This window comes from Aphidius gifuensis, linkage group LG6 (genome assembly GCF_014905175.1).
Source record: "Aphidius gifuensis isolate YNYX2018 linkage group LG6, ASM1490517v1, whole genome shotgun sequence".
Lineage (NCBI taxonomy): Eukaryota > Metazoa > Arthropoda > Insecta > Hymenoptera > Braconidae > Aphidius > Aphidius gifuensis.
Genome location: NC_057793.1, coordinates 4476220 through 4496175, shown reverse-complemented (window position 1 = coordinate 4496175; position 19956 = coordinate 4476220). Strand labels below are relative to the sequence as shown.

Below are 19956 nucleotides of genomic sequence, written 5' to 3'. Positions count from 1 at the left end.
ATTGTTTGAATTTTATTCATTTTAATTTATTATTATTATTTATTGTTATTATTATTATAAAGTGTGGTGGTAACTGAAACTATTGTCGCTGTCGTCGATGTGTCCATTTTATCGCGTCAAGTTTTAACTGATTCCATAAAATTAACTAATTAATTAATAACTTTTTTAATTCAAATATAGAAATTAAAAAAATTCAGCTTTATTTGTTGATAAAACATTTATGGTAATAACAATTTGCAACACTAAAATCTTTAAATTTTTTTATTTTTTTCATCAATAATTTGTTGGTTTTTTTGTTTTCCTTTTTTTACCTGTGAAAAATAGCTCAATATAATTGTTAAATAAATAAAGGCAAATAAAAAAAGAATATATTTATTACATAGAATACATCAATTGAATTAATATTTAAAAATATTTAATATCTTTTTATTTTGAATTATCACTGTGTGAGGTTGATTGTTGTTTTTTTGTTTTTTAAAATAAATACAATTATTTTATGACAATGACCATATAAAATTATTTTAATCAAGAAATTTCAAGCTGTGGATAATCATCGAGTTTTAGTGCCAGGCATGATTCTGTGTCACTCCAAGTATTATTTGGTCTGTCGTCTGTTGTCATGATATTTAAATGAGGCCCAGCTGTATCTGCCAACATCTAAACATACATAAAATAATTTATCAATTTATATTTTTATTAGTTTAATAATTTAAATGATAATTAGATGACTCACGTGAGAACAAAATGAGAGTGTTGAACGAGCAGTATATCTGTTACATGCTGATGAATCAAGTGACGTACAATCTTGATTATCTGTTGAGTACATTCCAGGACCAGGTGAATCAAAAAATACTCGACTGCTTGCTAAACTACAGCCTCTTGTTGCAATGTCTATAAATACATTCAACAAAACAAAGCATATAATTATTCAAAGCTAAAAAATAATTACAATATTTTTTATTTTATTAATAATAATCAAAAAAAAAATTTATCAAAGCAATGCAAGGCATCTTACGGAAGCTAGATCGTGTGTTCAGCATCACGAGCATGGTTTTGGAATAAAGTAATTTTTTATTTTAAATAAATAATGTTAATTTCGTGAGTTAATATATTTGTTGAATATATTTGTCATAACAACAAGTTAATTACAATATATATAATTACAATTAAATATTCACCTTGTTGTGTACTCATCATAGAATGAGAAGAACGATGATGCATTGAATTGTCAGTACAAAAACAAGCCAAAATGAAATTAATAAATCCTCGTTTTTTATGTTTTCTAATTTTTTTTAATTGACAACTACATGCACTGTCTGATCTTGTTGATGTCCGTTGACTTCGTCTTAATCTACTCCATCTGTTACTGTTAAAAGCTCTTGTAACTTCAACTCTCACTTCACCATTCAAAAAACAATACAATACAGCAACAAAAAATCCCTTGAAAATAATTTAAAAAAAATTCAATCAATTTTATTATTATGTTGTATATATTTGACTAAAACAAAATGTAAAAAAACATACTTGAAACGAGGCAAACAGCTGATCAACAAAGAGCCATATAAGCTCAACTTTTTCGTTAACACCAATACTATAAGACATACCAAGAAAAAGTGCGTAATGTACTCCAAACAAAGGAACAAGAACAAGAGTACTTCGAGCCCATCGTCTGAAATCATATCACGTACAAGGATTTTATTTATTTATTTATTTTTCAATTGAAAGTTTTTATTGAAAATACAAAAATAAAATAAAAAAATAATAACAAGTGTTGAAAATTCTTTGGTCTTACTTGTATCGTTGAGTTTCTTCAGATATTGTGGATTGAAGTTTTAAAAGTAATACCCTTACAATATTGATGAATAGTATAAAATTTATCTGTTTAAAAAAATAAAACAATCAAAAGAATTAAATTTTGTTTTTCCATGTTGTTTTATTATATTTTTACTTGTTTATTTTAAGATTTTTTTATGTGGTAATATATACTTACTATAATAGAAAGTCCTGTAGGTAATCGAATCATATAAAAAAATATATATGAGCTTTCATTGGTAAACCAGCAATATGTATTGTCAAATAAAGTTCGTAAAATAGCCCAGGGAATGACAAAAATTACTGGCAAACCTGAAAAAAAAATTAATTAAACTTAATAAGTAATTGTTAATTTATTTATATTTAAACTTACCCCAGCCAAGAATAACATAACCAGCAATACTCGAATTATTCTCCGGAAATAATGCAAAAAATACTAGATTATGTAAATACAATCCTTCCATTAAAATCCATGAATAATTTGCAAGAATAAAATATTGCCATAAACTTGCAAATGTTTTACACAGCCAATTGCTCTCGTAATCATTAACATGTAAATAACTTGCTCCATTTATTTCTATGATATCTGAAGCAACACTTAATCCCGATGCAACAATTATATTTTTCAAAAGTGCCATTAATGCTCGAGTCATAAACGATACAAATAAATGAAGATGTAGTAAATTCCTTGAACATCTTAGTTTTCTGTTTTAAAATAATAACAAAAAATCATTAATATAAATATAATTAAATAGAAATAATTATTTTTTTAAATATTTAATAAATTTTCAAGTGCATACTTAATAGTTGCTAAAATACAAAATGCTACAACAAGAGTTGATAATGATACTGTGTATCCAATTGTTGATATGTTTCTGATAATGGGTAAATACATCTGAAAAATAAAATTAAAATAATTCTATGAATATTTAATAGTATATAATAAATTAATGGATTTTTAAAGGTACAATTTAATGCTTGTTTTTAAAAATTGGTTTGTCAATACCGGCTTTTAAATTTGTTTAAAACAATTTTCCATTAAATAATGTCACTCACTTGTCGTAGTCAGAAGCATTTACTCTACTTTATATAAATTTTAGTAAAATCTTTGAAACTTTGGTATTTTAATAAAAATTTTTAATCATTTTAATATTATCAATTTGAAATCGATAAAAAAAAAAAAAAAAAAAAAATGAATAAGATAAAATAAAATCTTTTTAATCTAAATGTTTTTAACTAAATTATTTTTTTGAATAATTTTAAAATCTAAATCTGGCCATGAATAGCCCCTTGATATTTTTAATAAAAATGCTTGAATATTTGAATTATCTATTGTAAATTGAAATAATATTTCGGCAAATAACACAATTCATTATTGTATAATTGTTTCAACGAAAATTCACCTCTGTCAAACTTGAATTATGTTTCGGTACATCCATGAGAACTGTTACTAGCTTTGTTGTCGAGCACTGTGTATAATTAGTCCATGTTTGATTATTTTCTGGACTCCAATACCATTGTCCGTCCGGCATGCATTGTTTTGTTGCATTTTTCTGCAATAATCAAATTAATAAATTAGTCAAGCAATAAACTGTGATGACAAAAAAATACTTGCCAATATTTATTTTTCATTTAAATATAAAGAAAATGATAATAATTTTTTTTTTGTTATATTCCAGAGACAGAGAAAGACATGAAAAAAAATACCTGTGTATCAAAACCAGCAAAATAACCCGGACAAGATAACTCAGCTAGTTTATTGGGGGTGGTGGGTGGCCAGCAGAGTATTCCATCCCAAATCTCCGGGCACTCATCTGGAAAATAATATATCAAAAGGGATTAAGTTAAATGGATAAAAAGTTTTCAAATCTTCAACACACTTAATGTGATAAAAGAGGTGTAATGAAAGATTATTAATCGATGACACCTGTTGAACTTTGTCTGGTAAGTTTTTATATATGATATTTTACATTTACAAACTAAATTTTTTTGACATTTTCAATTTCATCTTTTTTTATTTCAAGATTTTCAAATTCTCTATTTTTTTTTTAATTATTAATTTATCATACCTATCATGAAATAATTTTTAAATATTTAGTTGTTTTTTTTTTTTTTTATTTACATTTTAATTTTATATATTTCATAGAAATTTTATTATCAAATTATTGTTTTTTATAAAATGATAATTTTATTTATATTATTTATTAAATTTATATGACTTTTACTAACAAAGATTTGACATAAATTTTATGGAGATTATACTGAGATGAATTTGTAAGCTCAGATTGAATACAGCTTAGGTATATTTAATTGTAAATTTTGAGGTCACACTGACAATAGCAGATTTTATAAATAAAAAAATATGTACATTATAATAATGTAGCACTCTGCAGGTGAGATTATCGAGTGCAGCTGTTTTTCTCTTGAGATTTAAGTATATTATCTATTTTTGCCATTCATCTTGTTCGTCGTATTGTAAATTTTTTATTCATCTAAAAATTTAAAATGCAACCGGTAAAATCTATCGACATATCTTGTCATTGTTTAAAATAAATTCTACAATAATTTTTCTCCAAAATAAATCATTAAATTTAGTCAAAATAAATTATTTCTTTGTTTTTTTTTTTGTAAATAAATTTGAGTAATGTTATTAATTAAATTATAAATTCAAATTGAATAAAATATTCATCTAAAAAATAAAAAGAAAAACTGCAAAGATCATTGTTTTGAATTTTGAATGAATCCTGAATTGAGCCTTGATTAAATTAACAAAGCGTGTAAAATTAACGCATCAATAAATATCAATTTATGTTATTCAGACAGTATTTTGTTAACAAGTTGCAAACAAATAAATTTAACAATTAAATGATGTTGAATTTTCTTGTTAATGCAGGTTATTGCAAAAGATTTTTGTTTAATATGAGATTTTGCATAATTAATTCGACATATATAAAGTATCTTTTATTCATGTCTCCAAGCAATTGTTCTAAGCTTGCAAGTCTATACTGAGTATAATGAGCATCTTGAGTTTTCAACTTGGAAGTGTATATTCCTTAAATATCCTCGAGCTAATTTACTCTATATCATACGCAAAGTTATTTTAATTATATACGAATTGTTATTTTATTTTAATTCAAATTTTAATCATATATTTAAAATGAAAAATAAAAAAACGATTCATTTGCACATATTTGTAATAAAAATTAAAAATATATTCAAGCATTTTTGTTTTTTTTTGTGTAATTATCATACGATATATTGTTAAAGAATTTTAATTTTTTTAACAATAAAACACAAACCCAATTAACAATGAATTTATCTTTTCGGATAGTAGCATTTTCAAATAATTACAACCAAATTGAAAACATGTTTGTGTTTTGCATAAATATATATATGCTCCACGCACGATTTAATCAATAAGCCACATTGAGAGTTTTTATATTGAGGATTTATTTTAAAACATACTTCACAATGAGGATTTCAATTATTTATAATAAAAATATGATATTAATTTATGAATATAAATTATGAGTGGATTATATTGAATCTCCACCAATGATAAATAAATATATATCATTTGAAAATTAATTAAAAAATTCTAATAATGAAAAATTTAATTTATTATTTTTAATAAACCATATCAAATGTATTTTCTGCTTTGATCAATATCAAATATGATTTTACCTTGAAAATATAATATTTAATTTAATATTTAACCGAGTAAATATTATTCATTTTTTATTTGATTTATGGAAAAATGAAAAATATCATTAATTTAAAAAAATATCTTGAATCTATTAAGGGGGAAAATTGATGATGTATTATTATGATTGATGAATAATTTATTAATATTATATCAATAATTTAATATTCAAAAATAGTAGAGTTACCTGAACTTGAGACGAAACCAATACGGCAATTTTTTTCATGCCATTTGATAATTGCATCTTGAATATAGGGGCTGTTATAACCACTACCCTGTTAATTATGAAAAAAACAATTAGATAAAATTAGATTATTTCTATTAGACAAATTAGTTTTGAAAATTAATTTTAATTCCTCAAAGACAAGTCTGATATTATAATACTGCTTGTCCTTTGATAGAGCTCATCCTATTATTATGTTTACATTCACTTGATAATTCTCTTTGTGATTATGATCCATATCTAAACTACATATTGTCTCGTTGCACTATGAAATAATTGAGTAAATTTTTAAATAGATACATGATAATATCCTTAAAAAAATATACTCAATTTAATTTTATAAAAAGGATAAATTTATTTATAATTTTTTTGATAAATCAAGTTATAAAAAGATAACAGGGTTGTTCAATTTAAAAAATTTAATTGGTATACTTGCTTCTGTTGAATGTTAAAAACAAACTTATTGATTTTTTTATTTTTCTTTTTTACAAGACACAATAGGCGCTACGCGCCTGTATCTATACATTCTAAAAGGTTCGTTTTCCATTGATTTTATAAACACAAGTATTATCATAAAAAAAAAAAAAAAAGAATGAATCAATTGACAAAAAATTTTTTTAATTTATTTATTTACACATAAATACACATAATTCACACGTAATTTTTAGTCTAATAACATCAAAATTGAATGTTTACTGAAAAAGTTGTGCAACTTTTATATCTTAAAAAAAAAAAATAAAAAATAGAGAAAATTCTTTTTTCCAAATTTATATTTCCCCACATAAAAATCACATAATTCGCACAAAATTTTGAGCCCAATTGCATTAAGATCCAATGATTATTTAAAAAGTTGTGCTAGCTTAATATGTAAATTTTTTAAAAAAATGTAAAAAATAAAAAAAAAATTTTCTTTCAAATTTATTTCTTCACACATAAAAAACACATAATTCGTGCAAAAATTTGAGCCTAAGTGCATTGAGATCCGATGATTATTAGAAAAGTTGTGCTAGCTTAATATGTAAATTTAAAAAAAAAATATAAAAAATATTTAAAAAAATTTTGTTTTTGAATTATTTCTTTACACATAAAAAACACATAATTCGCACAAAATTTTCAGCCCAATTGCATCAAGATCTAATGATTATTAAAAAAGTTGTGCCAGCTTAATACGCCAATTTTTAAAAAAAATGTAAAAAATAAAAAAAAAATTTTTTTTTAAATTTATTTCTTCACACATGAAAAACACATAATTCGCACAAAATTTTAAGCCCAATTGCATCAAGATCTAATAATTATTAAAAAAGTTGTGCTAGCTCAATGAGTCAATTTTAAAAAAAAATATAAAAAATATTTAAAAAAATTTTATTTTTGAATTATTTCTTCACACATAAAAAACACATAATTCGCACAAAATTTTCAGCCCAAGTGCATTGAGATCCGATGATTATTGAGAAAGTTGTGCTAGCTTAATATGTGAATTTAAAAAAAAAAATATAAAAAATATTCAAAAAAATTTTGTTTTTGAATTATTTCTTTACACATAAAAAACACATAATTCGCACAAAATTTTGAGCCCAATTGCATTAAGATCCAATGATTATTTAAAAAGTTGTGCTAGCTTAATACGCCAATTTTTTAAAAAAATGTAAAAAATAAAAAAAAAATTTTCTTTCAAATTTATTTCTTCACACATAAAAAACACATAATTCGTGCAAAATTTTGAGCCTAAGTGCATTGAGATCCGATGATTATTAAAAAAGTTGTGCTAGCTTAATACGCCAATTTTTTAAAAAAATAAAAAAAATAAAAAAAAAATTTTCTTTCAAATTTATTTCTTCACACATAAAAAACACATAATTCGCCTAAAATTTTGAGCCTAGGTGCATTGAGATCCGATGATTATTGAGAAAGTTGTGCTAGCTTAATTTGTCAATTTTAAAAAAAAATTATAAAAAATATCAAAAAAAATTTTGTTTACTCGCTCTTTTTTTTTTGTTTTTTCGTTGCTCGTATGAGAGTAAGTGAGAAAAAAACAATGACCAATCAAATGTCCGGATGGTATATTATTTTTAAAAAAATAAAATTTTATATACATAGATTTCTTGAATGGGATAAGCCAGGTCACATCCTGCATGACGTACGTGTTATCAGAAAAATAAAAAATAAAAAAAGTAATATAGTCAACACAAAGAATGTAAAATCATTTACGTTTATATTTTATAAAAAAAAAAACCCAACTTTGTATCATTTAGCTAGATCAATAACGTTATTTTCAAATGGGAACAAAATGTTAAAGTGAGTTTGGATAACACAATATGTATATATCGCGTGTGCATACTAATGCTAGCTGTCTACTACGATGAAGGACACTATGGTTAATGTTGTAGTCAAGAGTTTAAATACCTGGAAAATGTATCGTTTTCTCAAAGTAACATTACCCAACGTTATCACTTTAGCTAGGTTCAACTGTTAGTGTTGATCAATCATTTTGAAATCAGATAAAATAATTTTATCATTTTTAGAATTTTATTAAATTTTTTAAATGACACAGTGTTAAGTAAATTTTACTAATTATAATACTATAATGAATTGTCTTGAAATAATATCAATAACGTTGAGGTTTATGATGAAAAAAGTTACGACAGTGTTAAAAGGCAAGTTGTTTGGTTTAATGAATGTTCTGGCGTGAGGGACAATCCTTCATCATGATAAGCTCACAAACAATGTAAATAACTTTTACACAAGGGAAGCATGTACATATACATTTTTTTGTTTCTGTTTTTTTATTTCATTTGTATACTCAATTTGTTGATTAAACAAGTATGCAATTGCATTGATGATATACGTTTCTGGGAAATGTAGGGTTGGTCTATTAACAAACTTGAATTCTTTTATATAAAAAAAAAATTATAAAATAAAATAAATTACTGTTATACAACTGAGAAAATGATAATTTGTCATTCATTTAAAGACGAATCGTTTCTTTTGTGTTCAAGCTTTAAGAGGATTCTAAAATCATTTGGCAAAAAGCATCAGCTCATTAATGATACTCATTGAATGTACTTGAAAAATAATTTCATGCTCTTTTCAAATTTAATGAGTAAATGAAAAAAAAAATAAGATTCATTCGGTAGAGTAGTACAGAGTTTTTTCTTTTCAACTATTTTGATGAGTTTTTCATTCGCTAGAAATAAAAAGTGCATGATGAATCAGATTCAATATGAAAGTATATATTTTTAATGAAAATTTATAATTATGAATTTATTAACATATTTTCATTTTCAATATTTTTTATTTATGAATGCCTTTGAGGATTTTAAATTTTCAGAAAAAAATCTATTATACAAAATACATTCGTCTTACTTAATTATTAATACTTTTTATTTGTTTAGTCATTGGTTAAACAAATTAAATATTAAAAGCTAAATATCATCATGAAACTAGTAAAATAAAAAAAAATATATCTTTTAAAAAAATTGGTGGTCTTGCTGAATAAGATGAACGTACACAATGATTTTTGATAAGACAAACAAATGATAAGATTTGCAGCATTTTATCCAAGTCATGGTCTAATATTAACTGGATATTCTTTCTGTATCAAATAAGTCTTGATGGGAAAAAAAAACAACAAAACGATTAAATATTGAGAAAAAAAAAAAATTCTATCGCCTTCTTGGTATTTTGGCACCCTTCCAACTTGATCAACGACAAGCAGATTAATCCAATAGATAACACAAAGTATTTTTATATTCTCTCGAGTTTTACCAGTTGAAGTTTTTTATTTTTCTTTCCGTCAAAAAATTGTTATCAAAGGCTAACCTGTCATCAACAGATTTCAGAATAAATTAACAATCTTTTGTATTATTTTTTTCCTTTTAGGGAAATTTTTTAAAAATTTTCTATAGCTAGTTTATGAATGAGTTGAATTTATTTTATTTGAATAAACCGAATCGAGTTCTCAAGATTGAAGGATCATCGATAGTGTGAATGTAAGAATTTAATTTTAATTAGTAAATCTCAAAAATATTCACTCTTCAACATCTTGCATTTGACTCGAATTTCTATTGGTATTTCAATTATGCTTTCAACTAAGTAAACATACCCCAATATTCTCAGTCACTCTATTTACTTGATAAATAATATATGATATTTACGCAATATATACAATGTATAATCTTAATTAACTTACATTTGGTGCCATTGTGTTTACTTCAATATTCATTTCAGTCTTAATATTATCCTTCAAGTTCTGTTTGAACACTCAAAAATTACAGATTAAAATTTTTCCAAAAAGATTTTCTATCAATAAGATATTACTCATCAATAAGATTAGTTTCAGGTCAGCTCATCCACAATTTTATATTTTCATTCCATCATCTGAACGCTGGAAAAAAAATAAGAAGAAAATTAATAGCAAAAAAAATAACAAAAAATTATATTATTTTAGGTCTTTTTGTTAGGAATCAATGTGAGGTTTTTATTTTCATAAAAATAAATTACCATGAACTTTTAGAAAAATAAAAAAAAAGCACAAGAATTTATTATATAAAATTTTCATAGTTTATTTGTAATGAATTTATTTTCTTTCATCGAGACTTTCATACTCTACTTGATTTTCAATTTTTTAAAATAATAAAGTGCTCTATAAATAATAGTCAAATAAACATCAGAATAAAGGAATTCAAGGTATTAAAATTCGCATATAAATTTAATACAAAAAGAAAAAATCTATCAAGTAAACTATGAAGTAAATAAATTATCAAGTAATTTTAAAAATGTAAACTATCTTTGTAAGGAGCAAGATACTGATAGAACGATATATGTGTTTTTTTATCTTTAATTTCTCCAAGCATTAATTAATACCAAAAAAATTAAAATCTATTTATTCACTGTTTTTAAATTAATATAAATATCAGCAGTGGCACAATTCCAGTCAGTCTCGTAATAAATATAATTTCATTTGAATTTTTCTGTTACAGATAGTGTAATAATAAAACCGGTCTATTGTTAATAAAATTATTGTGGAACAAAAATGTAGGACTTCATTTAATTAACCTTCATTGATTTACTAATTCCAAGAAAAGTTTTATGTCTTTGCTTCCTCAAAGAATCAATGATGATATTCTTTGAAACTCCGTGATTGATTCCCATTTATTTTCTATGTATTTTAGCGACTATTTAGTTCACCCTAATTTTTTCTACCCTCTGCTATACATATTTATATGTTTGGTCATAATTTAATACTATAATGATGCCACTTAGATGTCAAGTATCGTTACCGTTAGACGTTAATGGACCGATTATCATATACATATTATTTTTTGTTTTTAACTATTGATGAATAAAGACTATATTTAAATTTGATATTGAATAAAGCAATTTATTGCATAAATTAAATTTAGCTTATGCATGCATAGATGAACATATAGACTAAATGAAGTGCATGTAATGCCAATCAAGGTCCATAATATATATTAGCATATGCGCTAAGAGACTCAATATCTTTTAGTATTGAAAGTTACTTCTTCCAGTTGATAATTTGATATAATAATTCAATAATTATTCTGAAACATCATCATCTTCGATTCTCACAATTTGTCAGCTTGACAGCAACAAATTTCTTGATAAATGTTAACGTCAACGAACAATTTTTATTATAGTAGCATCATTTCTCACTTTGAGCACGTTGATATCTCTTTATTTATAGTCAAAAGACTTGATGGTTTTTTTTTCTCTTTTATATTTTCTTACGATTTGTAGACATTAAATGTTCTTTGCCAAGAAAAAAAAAATGAATAATCGTTGCTCCAATTTTATGTGAAAAATAAAAATTTTTTCATGCAAAAATTTATATTTTTCAATAACTTTTTGTACTATTTTTTTTTTCATTTGATCATATTCGTTTAGAACTAAAACATGTTGTTTTGTTGACGAGAAAGACAAGAGTTTAAAGTTAAAAAAATTCATACGTTTAAATATATAAAATTAAATTTTTTTTAAATTTAATTTTCATCAAATAAAATCACAAATAAAAATTAATTAATGTGTATAAAACACAGCTTGATATTAAATGACAATATTCTTTGTGATATGAAAAAATTAATTTCTATCAAATTTTATTAATTTGTGGTTATTTGACGCACCCTGTTAATACAGAAACTCTTGTTTGATCAAACAATTATATTTATTCGTCTGACTAATCTTACAATAGAAATACCCATTCTCAGAAGTCGAGTGATCATCGATTAATTTTTCTACGATAATACAAGACTCTATATTACTCCCACGAATAAAATAAAAATATATAGATTTATGAATTAAATGTGGGTGTATACCATGACATTTGCAAAAAGAAAATTTATAACGTAATTCATTTTTTTTTTTATATAAAGAAATAGATAACGTTGCTGTAAATTTTATTTATTCACAATAAGGATAATAAAATAAAATTAAAACAGTATAAAACGACTAAGTAAAATTTAATTACAATTTTTAATTTAAAAAAAAATGTATTTATGAAATATGTTTAACAAAAAAATATCTCATCGTTTGAAACTTTGAACTAAGAACAATGAGTCATGAAAAATAAAAGGAAAACTAAGAAGATAAATATATCTACTTGAGAAATTTTATATCCTTTGCCGAAGAGATATATTTTTTATAGTTGTTATTTGTCAGTATAGTCCCTTTGATCACAAATATAAATATCTCAATTTTTCATATTATATTTTCAACAAATTTTTCAAAACTTTATATTTATTTATTATATTTTTTTTATTTTTCAAGTTGAGTGGCTATAATCCTTCTTTTGAATTCTAAACGTAACTTTGTTCATGTTTAACTATTGAATATTCATATAAAGTTTGAAAGGTCGGTTTTCTATATAGTAAAACCTTTCGTTGGTATTTCACCAATAGTATATATAACGAGATCATCTCAACCGAATGATTAAACAACTTTTAAAACTGCCATTAAATTCTACATGACATTTATAAACGAATCAACATTATAAAATAAAAAAACTACTTATGCTATTTTAAATTCATCAACTTTATATTAAAAAATATTTTTCTAAAAATTAGTTTCTTTTTATGCTTGCATTATTTGTTTGCTTGATATTTTGTTTTTTTTGATAAAAAATTCATACATGTATGCGGTATAAATTTGTGGCAGCTGATTCAAATTCAGTGCAACCACATGGTAATATAAAAAACACACATGAAAAATTATTAGATTAAAAAAATTTACTGTAATAATTTAAATTTGATTACTTCAAATTTTTTTATATTAATAATTGCAAGCTTTCATTGTTGGCTAAAATAAAGAACGAATATTTTTTTAATAACGCGATATAAACGTTCAAATAAAAGTAATAAAAAAAAATGATAATATGATTACTTCATTGAAAACTATAAGAATGTACATCGATTTTTATTGCAGCAATTGTAGAAAATGAAAATCCAATTGTTGCAATGAAAAATGCATTATTTGTCGACAGTAATTGCTCAAGTGATTTTTTTTCATTTCAGTTATTTTCAAAGACTTTTGTTTTTAATAATAATAATTATGTCCATTTATATAAATACATAAAAAAAAAAAAATATAGGACAGTAAGACTTGATGAAAAGTTTTCAACAAGAAAAATACTAAAAAAAAAAAAAAATGTGTTATATAGCTATGATTGCTTGAGCTGTTTATTTCAATGAAGTAGTTTTTTTTATTTACAAATTTTCTTTTATATTTTTATTTACAAAAATATTGATGTAAACATTATTAAAATTTAGAGTAATTAAAATAGAAAAAAATAAATAATAAAATAAAATCAGAGAAAACATCTTAATTGATGATTAAAAATTTTTTCAAACAGTAAGAAAATAAAAAAAGATGAAGATAAAGCAGTTTCGGTACAATGAACTTGGAATATTGTTTGTGTTATTTTGTTTACAATGATAAGAAAATGAATAAGTCATTTTTTTTTTTTTAAGAATGGTTATTTTGCTCGATTGTTACAAGACTCAACTGATATCGTTTGCTAATAATAGAATATATTTTTTCCTTGAATGAATTATATTATAAATCTGTTAATAAATAAATGAAAAAAAAATCTACAAATAAAATGATTAATTAAAATTAAAAATTTGCATGAATGAGTTTTTTGATTACACTGATAAAATTGAATCGTGGCTAAAGTACATCTGGTATTTTCAATGTGAATTAAAAATTCGTGACTTTATGTTTCGTTGCTTCCGGTGGTGTGCATAATATTATTTCACAAATGATGATCTAAAAATAATTAACTCTGTCAGTAGATATACACTGAGTAAATATATATTTTACATTTTTTATTTAAATGATATTTTTTATTTATTTATTTATTTATTTACTCTTGTAAGTATACGCGAAACGAGATAAGCTTTAAAAATTATTTGTATTTATTTTAAACTCTTGAATAAGACAAAAAAAATTAAAATATTAATTAAATTTTTAATGAAAATTGACTAAAATATTATTATGACTTTTTTTTGAAAACCATTAAATTTAATTTATTGATGGCATTAGCATCATTGTATAATAGCCAAACTTATCTTACTTGTCGAACTATTTAAAGATGAAGATAAACTTACTTCAACTATCATATTCTCAATTGTCGAAAAACCAGAATATAAATTAATTCATTGAAATTTAAAGCAAAGGTTATCTGAGAGTATCTTTTGAATGACAAAAAATATTTTTTCAAAAAAAATTAAATAGTTATTCAGTACCGCGAAATTGACGCTAGAATTTTTAAATGAAATATTATTTTACATCCGTTAAACGGTTGAACCAGGTCAAATAAGCAAAATGACTTATCCTTTTTTTTAATAAAGTATGTTGATATAGTATGTTAATTTAATTTCCTATATTCACAAAGAAATGAATTTTATAAATTTACATTTCATATGAAATATGTTGAGTTAAAAGTCCTTCGCTACTGAAAATTTTTTGGATGAACTACCTGTCTAGAAATTAAATGAAACGTATGAAAATTTGCTACAATTATTTTAGTTTAAATACCACATTTAAATAAAGTTTAGAGTTTATAAAAAAAAAAACTGCTGCAGTTGTATTGAAAAAAAAAGTATTTTAATTATTTTTGTCAATCAAAGGGTGCACTTTCGTGTCAGTAAATAAATACATAATATTTGAAATTTTTAAAATGTTATGATGTTTGTTACCCTGTATTGTAAACTCTCAATGAGATTCTCTTATTCATTTTTTTAAATCTGAATGCAACAATGTATGTGTACCTCGAACAAAAAATTTTTTTACCAATAAAAGTCTCATCCACCTGTTTCATGTAGGTGTATTAAAAAAAAAAAAAAAAATCAAAATGTACTCTGGTTGCTGGTTGCATGGTAACGAATCATTTGAAATGACTTTTTGTTTATATTTGAAGTGACGTTGATGGTAATATGAGCTACAGGATAAAAATCAATATTGTTCAATAGCTGGACTATGCCTTCAAGCTGTTCTATTTTTGAATAAATAAAACGTAAAAAGACAATTCAACAGAATAATTATAATCTGTAGAATTATCAGAATTGAAAAAAAAAATAATAATAGTAATTCTCTTACATGTTTAAGAATTATAATTTAAAAAAAAAAAAAAAATTCCAAGAAAGCAAGTTAAAGAAGCTTATTGTAAAAAAAAAGTTACGTTTTTTTTTATTTTAAATTTTAATCCTATTTGTTCTATACGAATAAGTCATTTTGATCGAAAAGCCAACATCAATTATATACTAACAAAAAGTTTTATAAAAGTTTTTTAACAAATTAAAATGTTTATTTATTTACAAGTCTCAACAAACAATAATATAAATCAATTTTAAATAAATAGTCACAGTGTATTTCGAAAGAAAAACATGATGTATTTAATTTATGCTAGATATAAAATTTTTTAGTCTACTTGTATTTTAAAAAATTGATAATTGAAAAAATATTATATGGATTAGTCTGCCAATTTTCTAGGGATAAGAATAAACTCCTTGGGGAAATTTGTTTATTTAAAAAATATATATTACAATAATGAGAAAAAAATAAAATAAAAAAATAAACAAGGTGACAAAAAATATTTGACTTGTTTTATTGATTAATGGCAAAGCATTTTGTCAAACTAACGCATATATGATATCCAATATCATAATGCAAATGTGAATTAATTATTTTGATGGCACTAAGAGTTCTTTTACAAAAGCTAATAAAAAAAAAAAATTACCTACAACATCGTTATGTGTTTTCACTTAAATTAATTATTATGAACTATATGGAGTAATTTCAAAATTTATTTTATTACTTGATGAAAAAGCTCTGAGCGTTTTTTAAAAGTCACTTTCAAAAAATTTAATATACAGTTTAATTGAATTTTGTCACGGTCAATTTACTTGTATTGATTAATTTATGATTTTTTAAATTAATATTTTTAATAGATATAACTGCTTTAAAAAATATATTTATATTTTTTTTGTGAAATACTATATCAAAGATTCAAGTGACAAAAAGCAGATGGATATTTTATTGGATTTAAATCCGAGAGAAAAATATTCTGAGTGTAAGTAAAGAATCAATGCGATATAAAAATCTTCTTTGAATTTTTTACCAATAAATTCTCATAGGAAATTGAGAGTACACTAGTTATTATCTCATAATTCTACAATTTTTTTTATATTGGTCTGATAAAAAAAAATGATAAGATATAAATCTAATAAGAAATATCGATATTCAATTATTCTTTTTCTTTCATCAATTTTATTTATTTGACTTGTAAAATTGTGACTTTAAATTTAGCTGACCAGATGCTGATTTTATATTATTTTTATAAAAGAAATTGATTTTTTTATTTTTATCGTCAATTTTTATACTGTTTTCAGTAAAAATAAAAAAATATCACTACGGTTTTTCGATAATACAGTAAATTTCTTAGACGATTTGTTTTTTTTTTATTGCTAAAAAATTGTAAAAAAAATAAATCATAGAATTGCAATATCTGGATGTAATTTGAAATATAAATATAAAAAATTAAATTTTTTATTTTTGATAATTGTTTAAAAAAAAAATAGCTTGCAATAAAATGTGTGAAGCCACGTTAACTCAGCTAACTTTAACAAGCTCACATTAAAAGTAACTGCATCATATGTTATCCCTTTGTTTTTTAATTAGTACTACATATATTTGTGGTATCATTCTCCAAAAGAAACACATGCATTTATTATGGTACAACTAAACTTTTTACTATAAATTAAAAACAATTAAAAATAATTTTTTCTATTTTTAAATTCAAATTATGAGTATTTATTGTTATTTTATTTTTTACTCGACTTTTTTTACAAAAATAAAAACGACAAGGAAATAGGTAGACCGGAAATAAAATACTATTCCTTCGAGGATTCAATGAAATTTACGAGAGAATTTAGGACACTGAAAAGGTGTGCATAAGACATACCAATAGCAAAAAATATGACCTTAAATTTTTCAGTATGTTCATCTAAACAAAACACCTCATCAATAAATCAAATCAAGCTAAAAATAAATTATCTGTAAAATAATATTAAAAAAAAATTATAAAATAAATAAACATAAAAATTTTATTTAATTAAGTTAGTACAAGATTATATCACAATAAATATAAATGTTTTCAAAATATACATCATTACAGAAAAACGTTTTAAATAATAAAAAATATAATTGCAATTAAAATTTTTCTCCTCATTACTATGACAAATAAATAATGGACCAAAGAAATAAAAAAACTAGGTAGAAAAATAATAAATGCAACACATTTTAATTTAAAAAAAAAAAACTTACCATCAAGAGTCTGTCTTTTTCATTGACAGAATATTATAAAATCACGTTTTACGTTTATATATATATAAAGCACGGTGCGCATTAACCCAGAATTTTTAATAAACAAAAAAAAATTCAACAATAATAAAAACAAAGTTAACAATCTTTTACTGTTATAGATGATAAAAGCATCGATTCACAAAGACCACTGTGTTTATATTAATTTATATCAAATAGTTCATTATCACGATAAAAAAAAAAAAAAAAAAATTAATAATAATCCAGATTGATTTATTATCTAATTTTATAAAATATATATTTAAAAAAATTTACAATTACATTCGACTACCTCAAGTGTATTTATCTTCGTAATGATAATAAACGCAAATAAACACTTTACTCTGTGTATAATCCACTTACAATAATAAAATAATAGTAAATAATTATTATTATAAATTAAAAAAACAAAAAAAAAAAAATATTTATGTGCAATAATTTATAATACAAGATAAAATAATGATTTTTTTTTTTTTTAATCAACTAACCACTTTTGTCAATTTTCTAAAAAATAAAAAATAAAAAAAAAAACAAATTATATTTTAGTTATTTAATTCAGGTAATTTATTTGTACTTTGTGCTTGAATTTTCATATAATTTTATTGTCTTTTTGTATATTAATAATTTTATTTTAATGATTATAAAAAAATGTGAAAATGTTTTGTCAATTATTGAAGAAAAAAAAATACTATGCACGACCGTCGACAGACGACGTTTCAATGAGACTAAGGTCTAATACCTTCGGGATATATTATTGCTTTATCTTACGCATGCCCATCCGTTTTTTTCAACAATTTTTCTCTTTACAACTGGCACTTGGGCATTGCTGTTAAAGCCAAGCTTTAAACGTGGATTTCTCCCTCTCTCAACAACACCAACTGTTGCTTTTTCAACACCTAGACAATATCAGCTACAATATTCCCAAAAAAGAAACAAAAAAATGATGCCTCGAGCTTGCAAAGCTCAATACATTTTCATCGAAACACAGCTATTGATATATCATCAAAGTGTTCCATTTTATTTAGCTACTATCAGCTATAATATATATTGCCAAATAAAAAAAACATCTATCAAATTAAAAGTATCATGAATATCCCACTGATAAATCAATACTTTTCATGAGTTATTTGTTTTATTTATTTTTTTTTTTTCATTGTCATGGTGTTAATTTGTTTTTTATCAATTTGAAGCTTGATAAATGAAATTTTGTCATGGCATATACCTATTTTTTTTTTTGCCCTAACAATATGACAAAAAAAATTTACTATCGTGCCTGTACAATTAATTTTTTTTTTAGATATTAATTTATTGTTTTTTTTTTTTTTTCCCTGGGGAGAGAAATAAAAATTTATTAATATTTCAGATAACCACATATTATACATTTTTGTCAATTTAGTTAATTAAATGACAATAAATTTTCTTAGCAGATGTTAAACTTATTAATTTTTTCTTCTAGAGTCTTTTACGGGCAGTGGGTAAGCAAACCACTCTAAGAAATTAAGATAAATTTGGTGATTAAATTATTAGTCTTTTTTTTTTTTTTTTTTTCAAAGAAGAATATTTCAAGCAAGATTTAGAAAAAGTAAATTTTCTTTTTAAATTTGATAAATATTTTATAAAAAGATTTAAAAATATAAAATAATGTTGGTGGAAATTTAATGAGAATTTTTTAAATAAAAAAAAAAAAAAATATTGGTAATGAATTTTTAATAATACAACAAACAAAAAGAATTGACTGACAATTATCCGGAGAAAATATATATTTTACATTTATTATTTTAATTTCCTGTTTAATTATTGATTGACACTAATAATTATAATAACTCTTAACTTTCTCATTTTTTTTTTAAATTATAAAAAATAAAACAATTAAGGTACAACCAGGGCAAAATGAGAGACATCTGGCGGATGTTTGCTAAAAACATTATATATTCATGAGTGCGAAAAGGACGAAAGATTAGAAAGAGAATACTGTTTCTCACTTCCACTCAAGCATTTAGACAAAGACAAAAATTTATTATCCTCTATTAATTAAAATTAAATATTAAAACCTATACTAAATTTGGGTGATGATTTTTCGTCTTTTTTTCTAGTTTTATCCTTTAGTTTTTGGTATATATGGCATTATTTTTTCAAGTATTTCGATGGGGTATTATGAAAAGCTGAACATCATTTTCCATAAGAGCCTATGTTTAACCTCAAAAAAAGGACCATCTTTAACAGTTAATTAGCCAAAAAAACATCTTATAACAAAAAAACTGATTAAAGAAAAAGGTGTATCGTTATTTCAATTATCTACTCTATAAAATTCGTGAAATCGTCATTATTTTTAATTTTCCCT

The 19956-nt window shown here is 23.1% G+C and overlaps 1 protein-coding gene across 1 annotated transcript; it reads right to left on the bottom strand.

The window, feature by feature from the left end:
* Nucleotides 1-356: 356 nt before the first annotated feature.
* LOC122858981 (vasoactive intestinal polypeptide receptor 2-like) lies at nt 357-17743 on the bottom strand. Its single transcript, XM_044162269.1, has 13 exons — nt 17580-17743; nt 9928-10122; nt 5703-5790; nt 3520-3626; nt 3216-3365; nt 2613-2707; nt 2186-2517; nt 1991-2124; nt 1793-1878; nt 1525-1669; nt 1179-1440; nt 734-891; nt 357-657 (listed from the first exon to the last, which is right to left on the bottom strand). The coding sequence occupies exons 2-13, from the start codon at nt 9958-9960 to the stop codon at nt 526-528; spliced, it is 1722 nt and encodes a 573-aa protein (XP_044018204.1). The 5' UTR covers nt 9961-10122; nt 17580-17743; the 3' UTR covers nt 357-525.
* Nucleotides 17744-19956: the final 2213 nt, after the last annotated feature.